This window comes from Cyprinodon variegatus, unplaced genomic scaffold (genome assembly GCF_000732505.1).
Source record: "Cyprinodon variegatus isolate N-32 unplaced genomic scaffold, C_variegatus-1.0 Scaffold15, whole genome shotgun sequence".
In the NCBI taxonomy this organism is placed as follows: domain Eukaryota; kingdom Metazoa; phylum Chordata; class Actinopteri; order Cyprinodontiformes; family Cyprinodontidae; genus Cyprinodon; species Cyprinodon variegatus.
In genome coordinates this window covers 477,800-490,191 of record NW_015150468.1, presented here as the reverse complement: position 1 = coordinate 490,191, position 12,392 = coordinate 477,800, and the positions used below count along the sequence as shown (strand labels likewise).

The 12,392-nt window shown below is 39.2% G+C and overlaps 2 protein-coding genes across 3 annotated transcripts in view; one reads left to right on the top strand and one right to left on the bottom strand.

Annotated features, from left to right (window-relative positions):
• Window positions 1-424: 424 nt before the first annotated feature.
• On the top strand, window positions 425-9,813 carry cilp (cartilage intermediate layer protein). 2 transcript variants are annotated; one of them, XM_015384947.1, is made up of 9 exons: window positions 425-568; window positions 1,282-1,392; window positions 3,268-3,303; window positions 3,414-3,683; window positions 3,839-4,018; window positions 4,099-4,404; window positions 4,968-5,076; window positions 5,987-6,135; window positions 6,219-9,813. In XM_015384947.1, exons 2-9 carry the CDS (start codon window positions 1,329-1,331, stop codon window positions 8,561-8,563), a joined length of 3,459 nt encoding a protein of 1,152 aa, XP_015240433.1. In that variant the 5' UTR covers window positions 425-568; window positions 1,282-1,328; the 3' UTR covers window positions 8,564-9,813. The 2 variants fall into 2 exon arrangements, with proteins under 2 accessions (XP_015240433.1, XP_015240424.1); XM_015384938.1 differs by having other exon boundaries at window positions 427-568; window positions 1,247-1,392.
• Window positions 9,814-11,057: 1,244 nt separating this feature from the next.
• eif3j (eukaryotic translation initiation factor 3 subunit J) overlaps window positions 11,058-12,392 on the bottom strand; it is an 8,162-nt gene continuing 6,827 nt past the window's right edge. Inside the window, 1 exon segment of the mRNA XM_015383978.1 lies at window positions 11,058-12,381. Coding sequence (XP_015239464.1) covers window positions 12,194-12,381 — 188 coding nt within the window. The 3' untranslated portion in view covers window positions 11,058-12,193.

Here is a 12,392-nt window from a genome sequence, read left to right as displayed (position 1 = left end):
TTAGTTTACCTGCAGTTCATGCAGTGACATGCGCTGACGTGGGGGCGCTAATACATCCTTAATTTGGAGTAGAAATATACGTCTCCTCCCGTTGGAATTATCTAAATTGATGCATTAAAAAAATGTATCACTGTTGCAAATATTCATGAGATTTATACTGGGGCACAGCTCATTTATACTGGGGCACGTGCCCCAGTAAATGGGGTCTGGCGACGCCGATGGGTCAATCTATTAACACACTTGCCTTTGCAATGTGAAGCACCTGATAATTTCTCTTTTATACAAAAGACCATCTAATAATCGCTTGATGTCATAGTTCTACAGTAGGAGGTAAAAAATAAGAAAAACATGGTGTAACTGTTGTAACCCTGTGGCCAGTTCCTGAGAGAAGAAGGTGTGGTGTCAGAGGCAGAGAGGTATAAAAGAGAAGGAGGACAGTTCAGTAGAAGAAAAAGCTCAAGAGGAGGAGAGACATGTGAAAGAACTATCTGCAAAAGGAGAAAGAAGATTTTCAAGTTTAAAATAAAAAATCAGAAGCTCTGTACCAAGGGTTCATTTTTCAAAGAAGGTAAGAATAAATTAATCTACTTGTTTTATTAATGGATGGGATATTTAGATTAAACTGTGCAGAGAAGTTAGATTATCAAGATCTGGAAATGAAAGATTGTATTAAATCTAAATGAACTATTTACAGGCTCAGCTTCCATCCTTTTTATGATTTGAACCATGTACAGTTTACTCAACTATTGTTAGAACATTTGTGTTGCGGTTTCTTTATTCTCACCTTTTTGCTTCACATTAACACTTTTTAAAATATTCACTGTAAAATATTAGGCATAAATAACCGAGAACACTGTCATGTTCAGCTTTTTTTTTTTTTCAGTTTTTAAGTTGGACCTTATGTTTGTGCGTGGGTGTTTGGGTTGTGAGGCCAGAGTTTCATCAGATATGTTTGAGTGTTCCCCTGACAAATGCTGATGGCGAACACAGATGTGTAATCTGAGAGCAGAGCTCTGTCCATCCAGGTTTTTGTTCTTTTAAAACCTCAAAGAAACTTACAGCATGTACTTACTGCAACATTTTGTTTTAACAGCACTTATCAAGTATTCTTATACACATTTGAAAGTTAACCACCAGTCCCAGGTTTCCATGCCATTTATGAGCTGTTTCACTGTTTTATTGGGATGTACAGTATGTGCAAAACATTCATGGCATGGAACATATTTTAACTTAATCATTTCACCAGGTGCCTTTGCTGCTTTTCTCTTGGACTTGCTGTAGAGAAACACATACCAGAGAAAGGTCCAGTGTGGAGGCAGAGTGTGAAAATGTCACAGAGGCCTCTTCTCATCTTCCTGGGAATCACCGCAGCCAGTCTTCTAACAGTTCAAGGTGGGACTTGTAAAAATTCATGTTATTTCATGTTTTCTATTCATGCATTTTAATTACATAGACAGTACTATGCAATTGTTATGAAGTGACCTTTTTTATTTGAAAGCATGTAGAAGGATTTTTCCTTTCGTTTGCATTATTGAATCATCAGTCTTTTTTTTTACTTTAGACTTTGGTTGCTTTGGCAGTCATTTTCTGTCTAGCCTTGGAATGTGAATGTGATATGGTGGAAGCATCAGAATAACAAATAGGAAGCATGAGGTCCAAAGAACTGCATTTATAGCCGATATGGAATATCAAATACTAAGGGATTTTACAGACACAAACATGCTTAATAGACAGAGTGCCATACTGTACAGCAGGAGTTCAGTAATCCTATACAAAATGGTTTCTGTCGTGGTCATTTCTCATGTGTTCATCCTAAATCAATTCTTAGCTGAGAGTAAAGTGGAAATCCGATGTCTCCTCCCAAAATAAACAAAAATAAACTTCATTCATTTAATCCAGCTAAAGGGTAAAATGTAAAACGATTAGGTATGAACAGATTTTGCAGAGCAATGTAAGGTTAAGAACACTTATTTGAATATTATAAAGTATTTGTAGTCTCTTTAAACAAAACTGACCCATAACCTGTTTATCAGTACATATTCAGAAGGATAAAATCCCTACCCCATGGAAGATCTCTCATTTGATATATATATATGTGTGTGTGTGTGTGTGTGTGTGTGTGTGTGTGTGTGTGTGTGTGTATTTCTTTAACAATAATGTCAAGTCAGTTAAGATTAAAAGCCTGCATTGCAGATCTCCATCTAAATAAAGTCTTCAAAGCAATTGAGAATTAACGTTAAGACTGGAGTTAACTGATGAAAAATATCTAACTTTATCGTTAATCACTTGTTTTCCTTTGGAATTATCTCTAGTTGAGTTTCTTTTGATCCATAATTTTTAACCATCCAAACCACCAGCGATCAAACTGATAAAAGAAGGTATGTTAGAAGTGGCTGATTGTATTTTCTGTCACGACTCAGAACAGAGGGCCCCAGTATTTAGTAAGACAGACAGTAAAATAACTTAAAATCATTTATTTTAGAGAGGATCTGCAGTAGAAGCAGCTAGGATGTCTAAGACAGGAACCTCTACAGGAGAGAAACACTGGTTAGTGTAAACAATAATCTGACGGAGGATGATTATGAACACGTGAGTCACTAACCTAGTTTTATAGTTCAGTTTGTGCCAGCGAACAAGGTTGATTCCAGCCGATCGGCTGACAGAAAGTTCCAGACACTGAAGCCTTGAACTGGCAGGAGGTCAGACCCAAGCAGACAAAAGAAGGCAGGATAATCCAGGTCCAGGTCAGGAGGCAGATTCAGCTTCTGTCCACAAGAAGTGTCCAGCAGGTGTCCGAAGACAGGTCAGGCAAACGGATCAGAACAGGGACAGGCTGAATCAGAGGTTCAATAGCAAAACGGGTCAGGATCAGACAATCAGAACAAAAACAGTTACACTCAAAAACTCTCACACCAAAGGCTCAAGAATAATCTGGTACTGATGGCTGGGAACAAGCAGCTTAAATAGAGGCAGGAGCATGTGGATCAGATTAACAGTAATGAGAAATCAGACAGAGTTAAACACGTGAATGAAATAAACAATTCGGCCAGTCATCAGCGCCAAAATCATGACAATTTTTGAGCCACGTTCTTTTGTCTCATGCCTTAAGACATGTCTAATTTAAACAATTGATCAGCTTACCTTTATTTTTATGCAATTATCTGTAATAATATGTTGCTTTTGAAACAGTTTACGCATGTTTGCTATACCTCCATTACAGAAAGGCATTAATCACTCAAACTCAAAAGCATTTTTTATAAATTACAGGAACATGGAGAGGAGAGTCTCTCCATCACTCTGATGGTAAGTAATACAAATAAAACTAAGGCTGAAGTTTTAGCCTATATCCTTTTCTGTGGTATAGTCTGTGAAGATAAATGCCTATCTTTTTTCTGTTTATTCCACATGTCCAGACAACTATGAGTGGACCACATGGTTCAATGTTGACCACCCAGGAGGTCGAGGAGACTACGAGCAGCTGGATGCCATTCGCTTCTACTATCGCACCAGAGTATGTGAGACTCCGCGAGCAATTGAAGCTAGAACCACGGAATGGGTCCCAGCCCGTGAAACCGGGGAGAGGATACATGCCGACCCAACAATAGGATTCTGGTGTCTCAATGAAGAGCAAAGTCCTGGACGCAACTGCTCAAACTATGCAGTTCGTTTTCTATGTCCAAAAGGTTTGGACCCTTGAAATTAAAGATTTTCTATAATAATAGTTTATTGTTTTGTGGGGTTTTTTGCTGTGTTTTTATTTACCTGTAATGCACTTTAAAATAATATCTTATCTCTTTAGAAGATCTGTCACAATAACCATTTAATTTTATTTTACCAGAAAGAAGTGTGAACATTCAGGGAACCTGGGGTCTGTGGTCAAACTGGAGCCCATGTCCTGCTCTCTGTGGTCAAGTTGGTGTGCAACTTCGCTATCGAAGCTGCCAGTCTCATTCAGTTCCTTGCAATGGGCCTAAAATAGAAGGGAAACCATGCAATGGGCCTGAGTGCATGAAGACAGGTGGGTAAAGTTTAAATGAACTTTACAGTTGGACACAAACTAAGGCAAAAGTTCCCTAATGAGAGTTTTCTGTTTTCTAGATTGTTATCTGCAGTGTGTGATGGGGAGAGTAAATGCTGACTGTGACGCTTGCATGTGTGAAGAGCACACCCTTTTGGGTTCTGTGCGAGGTGCAGGTGGTCTTATTGCTGAGGGGGCAGCCATTCTTCGCTCAGGCAAACTCCTTACCCTCACAGACCACAACGGACATTTCCGAATCCCTGGAATCTGCCCCGATGGTAACACAACCTTGACAATCAGACTGCTGGGGCATGCAACTCTTGATGTTGTTGTGCCCATCACCAGTGAGCGGACCTCGGTTCTAAGTGTGCAGCTTAAAAGAGCAGGTATGAATTGTGTCTAAACCGAGATGGAAACACATCCTAAACTGCATTACAGTACAGCTTTTTTACTTATGATTACCTACATTATTCCTTGTTGCTAGATCACAGAATATAAAAAAAAGAATGAGGCTCACCTGTCGATGTATTTTAATATAACACCTCAAACCTAATGTGCCCTTTTTGTCATGTGGGGAAAAAATCTTACAATATCGGCAAAGATACTGGGAACAAAATTGTGGATCATCACAAGTATGGTTCATCCTTCAGAAAAATTTTTAGGCCTAAATTTGTCATGTCCATCTTTTGAAAATAGGATAGGAATGTATAATGTAGATATATAAATGTTACGGTGACTGTAAAGCTATCTTGACACTCAGAAAGCCATATATTAATAAGTAATAATGACGAATGAAAGGCCAAGGCAAGGGCGTTGTGAAGATCTGGCTATCAAGAGTTTCAATGTCCATAAAAAATAATTTAACAAGATAGGAACTGTAAAAGCACACAAGAAAGGTTGCAAAAAAATGTAGAAATAATAAACTAATTCTATTTGACTGTTTTGATAGATAAGCTTCATGTTGTGAGCAACCCTGAGAGTAAAGCCAGAAGAGTGGGACAAAGTGTTGCCTTCTGCTGCAAAGTAACTGGAACGCCGCCACCAGACAAATACCAATGGTGAGATCTCAACTCACACACATAATGTCAGTTTTTAAGTTCCTTCTTTGAGTTAATGACAGACATTTTAACTTTTGGAGTAGTAGGGGAGACTGGGGAGACTCGAGAGATAGATGCAACAAGAGACAACTGCAACAAGTCTTTTTTCCCTAATCAGAAGCATGCTATTTTGATGATAGTAATACTGCATGTGCTCAGATGGACCAATCCCCTAACCAGTAGATCAGAAGACAAATCGAAGTTCATTTAATTGGAAAAGAAAATGCATTCTGTTTATATGTATGTAGAGAGTTCAAAGTTACAGACAAGGTTTACAAACCATAAAAAATTCTCAGAATAATACTTATTGAGACAAAAAAAAGTTGATTTGGAAAATCAATGGATTTATGACCAATTGCAAATGTCTTAAAGGAGTATTGCAAAAGTCCCAGGAATGGGAAACATTGCAACAACTGACTTTTTTTAATGAATATGGTGAAAAAAGTATGTCAGATTAAATAATTTAAATTCTAAGAGCAACTAGCAATCAGATGAAAGTTTTATGTAACCATAAATGGTATGTGCAGCCCTTAATACCTTCTTAAGAAAAAAAGTTGCAACTGCCCCCAGGTTCCCCTACTTTTATGTAAATGCATCTAAGTAAATATTTTAATAGGTGTAGCCACTTACAAAAAGATTATAGCTATAAGTAAAGGGATTATATGTGAAACAACAACCCATCTGAAACTTAATGTTCACACAATAACTCAGGCTACATACTAACTACTGTAAGCTCACTGCTTATGTCTAAGCAATAAGTTTCTAAAAGAAAAAACTCCCTCAATAACTGAATAGTAATATCTTTAATACACTAAAGTTAAACCTTTAAAAAATGTTTTCCTGCTATTTTCCTATGTGTGTGAGCCAACAGGTTTCATAACAACAGTCTCATGGAGATGCAATACGAAAGCACGCTTGTTCTGAAAGATTTACGTCCAGATCAAGCAGGAGAGTACTACTGCAGGGCAAGTGGTCCGTCTGGTGCAGTTAAAACCAAACCAGCATCTCTAAAAATTATAGGTGTGTTCCCAGCAAATTAACTGAACATACATCAGCAGTGTAAGTGTAAATTTGAAATGTTTATTTGTACATTTTCAATGCAGGTGGAGACGAGCATTCATGCAACCCCAAGCCCGAATCTCATCTCATTCGTCTTCCACATGACTGCTATCAAAACAGCACAAACTCCTTCTACTACGATGTTGGCAAATGCCCCTCAAATACATGTGCTGGACAGCTGGATAATGTCATCAGGTGCAAAGACAACGTAGCGTACTGCTGTGGTGTGGCAAAGATGGAAGAGAGGCAGCTGACATGTCAAGGCTACCAGCTGCCCACCATGGTGGTGACAGAATGCGGCTGTCAGAAATGTGTGGACACCAAGGCTGTTGTGTATGGCCGTGCCATTGCAGCAGACAATGGTGAGCCAATGAGATTTGGCCACATCTATATGAACGGAGTCAGGATTGGCCGTACTGGCTACAAAGGCACCTTTACTGTCCAGGTTCCCCCAGACACTGAAAGACTAGTGATGACGTTTGTTGACAACATGCAGAAATTTGTTAACACTACAAAGGTGCTCCAATTTAAAACTAAGGGGGGAGCTGTATACCATGAAATCAAACTTTTACGGAAGAAAGCTCCTGTGACCATTATTTCCTCAGAAACTAATACTTTTGATCTAGGAGAGGTAGATGGCCAAGAGGCAATGGTCCAAATCCAGATTCCCCCTAATTCATTCTATAAGCAGAACGGAGAAGTCTTTACTGGGAACGTCAATGCAAGTATTACATTCTTAGACCCGAGAGATGTCTCTACTGCTGCTGCTGCTTCAAGTGACCTTAATTTTATAGGAAGTGAGGGTGATGTACTTCCACTGAGAACCTATGGCATGTTTTCTGTTGACTTTAGAGGTGAAGAAAATAATGAACCTCTAAATGCAGGTGAAGTGAAGGTTTTTCTGGACTCAGCTCAGGTAAAGATGTCAGAGCACCTCAGCAACATGAGGCTGTGGTCGCTGAATCCTGAAACTGGCCTGTGGGAAGAGGAGGGAAGTCTCCAGCTGGAAAAGAAAAAGAGAAGCAAAAGGGAGGAGAGAACATTTTTGATCGGAAACATGGAAATCAGAGAAAGGCGTCTGTTTAACCTGGATGTTCCTGAAAACCGCAGGTGTTATGTAAAAGTGAGAGCTTTCCGCAGCGAGCGTTTCATGCCTAGTGAGCAGGTAGAAGGAGTTGTGGTGAGTCTCATAAACATGGAACCAGTAGCTGGCTTCTCCTCGAATCCACGTGCCTGGGGCCGTTTTGATAGCGTTGTTACTGGCCCAAATGGGGCTTGTCTTCCAGCCTTTTGTGACGAACAAAAACCTGATGCTTATTCTGCATATGTAATGGCCAACCTCGGGGGTGAGGAGCTGGAGGCTGTGTCCTCTTCTCCTAAACTTAATCCTGGCCTCATTGGAGTACCCCAGCCTTACCTGACAAAACTCAACTACAGGCGGACTGATCATGAAGACCCTAGAGTAAAGAAGACAGCATTTAGTATCAACGTGGCAAAACCAAGTTCTAATGCTGCCGAGGAATCCAATGGACCAGTGTATGCATTTGAAAAACTAAAAGAATGTGAGGAAGCCCCATTCAGTGCAGCTCATTTCAGGTTTTCAAGAGTTGAAGGAGACCGTTATGATTACAACACTGTGCCGTTTAATGAAGACGACCCAATGAGCTGGACGCAAGACTACCTGAGCTGGTGGCCCAAGCCCATGGAATACCGCGCCTGTTACATCAAGGTTAAAATAAACAGTCCACATGAAATCAATGTAAGGTCTCGTAACATGGGTGGCACTCATCCAAAAACTGTGGGCCAGCTGTACGGTCTCAGAGACACTCGCAGCATTCGTGATATGGAACAGGCAAATGTTTCAACCGTGTGTCTGGAGTTTAAGTGCAGTGGCATGCTGTATGATCAGGAGCGTGTGGATCGTACTCTGGTGAAGGTGATCCCTCAAGGTAGTTGTAAGAGGGACCATGTGAACTCAATGCTTCAGGATTATTTGGTGAACCACCTACCTCTAGCAGTCAACAATGACACCAATGAGTTTACCATGTTGGCACCTCTAGACTCTCTGGGCCACAACTATGGAATCTACACAGAGACGGAACAGGATCCTCGTACAGCGAAAGAGATTGCACTTGGGCGCTGCTTTGATGGCACTTCTGATGGTACATCTCGGGTCATGAAAACTAATGAGGGCGTGGCGCTAACTTTTACTTGTGGGGACCGTGAAGTGACACGCCAGAGTGTCTTTCAAGCTATGCAGAACTCTCAAAGTCAGATAGTTACAAGTGTTGCCAGAGGAGACAACAGGAAAACCAAACGTCGACAGAGAGCCAACTTATCCCGCAGGAGCAGTAAACGTAGCCCCAGAAATCCTAAACGAGGGTCTTAACAAGGTAGAAGATAAGTGACTCTACCCATAGACCAGGAAAAACAGAGCGAGAAAGAGGTTTGGAAATAAATCACACTGAAGCAGTTTTTGACATTAATAATATACCAAAATATATTCAAGCTGCAGTTGTATTTCATAATAGAAATAGTCAGACTTCAGTTTCTTAGCTCTCAGCATTAATGCATCGACATCCAAATTGGACTAGTGAATTAGGGTTAAAGCTTTTTAATTATGTATGCACCGGTACCCTCTTTCTCAGGGGTTCAAATGTAACTGAAAAAAATTGCATAAAGGAAATAAACTTGATTTTTTTTATGAACTGCCTGAAGTCTGAAACATTTCCCCAAATAATGTATTTATATTCCTCTGGACGGTTTTTCAACACTTTATTGTATGTGGAATTTTTTTATATCAGTTGATGAAAGATTCAACAGGCAGTCTTTTTTTTCAAACCTTTTTAGTATCTGGGTTGTTTTTGCTGATTTTTTCCTATTCCTTACATACAATCAAGATTTATGCGTCACCATTCCTTACCTAAGAAAACAACTCAAGGACCTGCCTGACTTGGTGCACTCTCTTGAGAGCAGAGGGTTCTCATTATCCGGGAGATGTTGCGCAAAGCAAAGCCTACAGCCTCCGCTCCGACTTCCTTGGAGCTCAAGGAGAGCATGCGCTATATTATTATTAAATTCAGGAGCAAAACATGCGGAAATGAGCACTTAATTTAATTCCCCACCAACATCCAGCCAGCGTATGTTCAGTTTCTGGCCAAATATTTTCATTTTGTTGTGGATTTTTGTAACAGGGATAACTAGGATCATACATGGTTTGTATGAACTATGTTTTATCTCTGCATTAAAAGTCAGCAATTCTTCACCCATGCCTGAGATGAGAAGTTTGATGATTTGATGAAACTTTTAAGCCTCTTAGTATAAAATAAATGTTTTGATGATCGAGATGAGAAATCTGCTTCCTGGTATGTTGAAGTACCAGTTTGTAATAGTTTGCATCCAATCATTTAAACAAACGATCTTATTTTTTGGGAATATATAAGCTCCCGACTGAGCGTGGAATGGCTGGAGAATGGTTTTGTCGTCATTCAAACCCAGGTTAAAAGCCTTTCAGGTCAGCTTGAATCCCATTGCTCTCATTAAGCCATGAAAAAGAAAACAAAATAACAGTCAGATCAGGTGTTTTATGAGATATGTAAGTCAGGAAATTGTCCATGTATCAGACTGAATGATTGTTTCTACTTAAAAAAAAAAAAAAAACATTAAATTTTAAAATTGAAATAAATGTCTCGTATTTTTTTTATATTTTTCTATTCAAAAATTCATCGTATAACATGGATGCATAAAAACTAATTTAATTTCAGTGTTAAATTATGTTTTAAGTATGATATCATAATTAAAAGTATCCGGACCTTTACTGGTTGTTGATTTTCTGTATTCGGACCCCGCTGATTTTTTATTGGTTACCACTGATCTATGTCATTCGCAATGTTGAGATGTTTGCCATCTAAAAAGTGCATGTCTCAAAGATTTTACCGTCTAGTTCATAAAAAGGTTTTAGCTGAGATTATTTTAGGCACATATAAGTCAGTGGACATTTGTGTAGTTTCTCAGTCAGCCAAGTTTGTACATGAAAGAAGTTTGCCACAACCTTGGAAAATAACTAAGGGAAATGTATGTTGTAGACATTCTCAGTGAGCCAGAAGATGATGGCTTGAATAAAAAGATAAAACATAAACTTTCAGGACAATACAGCGGTTATCAAAAGGTGTTTTTTTTTTTTTTTAGTTTTGAAAAACTGATGCAACATTACTATGCCTTAGAGCAGGCATCCCCAACCACAGTCCTCAAGGCCTGCTGTCTTGCAGGTTTTAGAGGTTTCCTTGCTCCAGCACAGCTGATTTTAATTGAAAGGTGATTAATAGGCGTTTGGTCTACTGCAATCATTATAATCAGCTGTGCTACAGCAGGGAAACCTCTGAAACTTGCAGGACAGCGGGCTTCAAGGACCGAGGCTGGGGATGCCTACCTTAAGAGCACATTCTGATGTAATATATGAATCAAACCATACCAATTAATGCAGGTTTAAACACAACTTAAAAGTTTCAAAAGGGAAAAATTTAGATGAACAAACTTGTGTCATGTAATAATTAACAGCTCAGGAAAAGCTCTAGGTAATCAAGATTGAAATACACACCCTAATAGCTAGGGATTCAAGGATTGGGTGGTTTTTGTAATTGCATATAAGCCAGCCTTTCTTCCTGATTGGGCGTACCGGTAATAAGGAAAATCCAAGTAGTTTTGCATCCCTCCATGTGAACTTGTGTGTGACTGGTTACTTGTTTTGCATTTTTATTTCATGGCTAATTGGCCCAAGGGTACCCTGGGTATGAACTGGCTTTTCAAGTACCAGTCTTGAATAACCATGCTTTTTTTCATAAAACTGTTACATCATGCAAAACTGCAGTACAGTAACATTACAATATTCTTGAGTTTATTTTAATTCAAGTGTTGAACAATTGACATTAGTTTCCAGGTTCCATTTGTGTGAACTTAAGAAGGATCAACAAACAATTTGATCTCTTGACCAGTATTTTATTAAATTAGATGCTTAAAAAACAGATGTCATATCTTCAAAATTGCATGTATCGAATTGTCTGTGTAAGATTGGAACTGGTCATTAGCTAGAAAAGAAAAGGAGAAAGATGCCCCTCTCAACTAACTGAAGCCCATATGAAGACATGTGGGGGGTGGAGCCCATTTGCCTCCGCTCCTCATCACACTTGATACAAGCCTGCAGAAGCAACAATGCAACAGACCAGTTGCAGCAAGATACTTCACTTGCCTGATCTGTAGATCTTTTCTTTTTTTGCATTAGTAAAACTCAAATTAGTAAGTTATATTTCTGTCATGCAAAAGAAAATACCTTTAAGCATCATTTACTCCATACTTTCAAGGATATTCCAGATGTATTAAGAGAATGGCTGTGAGGTTTTATAGTCACATTTATTATACTCTATCCCTTTTATCTTACATTGAATGTCATGTGCGCTCTGTAAAAGTACATCTACTCGTTATGCCTCTCTCAAATACCTCTATGTAAATGTTCCAGAGATAAAGATTAATAAACTGAATAATTGCTATGCATTTGGCAACCCAAGAAACAACAATATAAATGTTTTCCTGTAAAAGATCTCACCACACTTCAGTGTGATCTATAATACATGACATTCTGGTTGAGGAATTTGCATAGAACCTTATTTCTATGTCACTTCATGTACAACTGCCATGTGTCAATTTAACAGGAGCAATGTTTAATTTAAAAAGAGCCCTGCAAAATTCAGACAGCAGCAGTTACAGATGTATTCTTCATTGAAGCTGGGTCACACAACAGATTTGTGTGCATATCGAGGCTGAATGAGACAGAAAAGGCCATTCTGTATGTTAAGGGCGCTGAGATTGGATGCTCCCAAGAATAGTCCATCCGGTAAATGAAGCAAAATGAAAAGGGGCGGCACAGAGTTCAGATTTCCCAGGATGGCACTGGACAGCATGGGAAGGTACAGCTGTACTTCAGAGGGTTAGGAAGAAGGGGGGGAAAGCAGTAATAGAGCCTATGTCACATGAAGTCCTCGTAGTCTTGGGCGTAACCTCCATCAAACTCTGCATAGTCAAGTTCGTCTCTCATCTGTGCTTTCAGTCCACCTCCGGGTACTACACCTTTCTTCTTTTTCTTTCCTTTGTTTTGCTGAAAAATAAAATATAAATCACTAAATGTCTACAGAATATCACCTGATTAGAGCATTTTGTGTCAATTA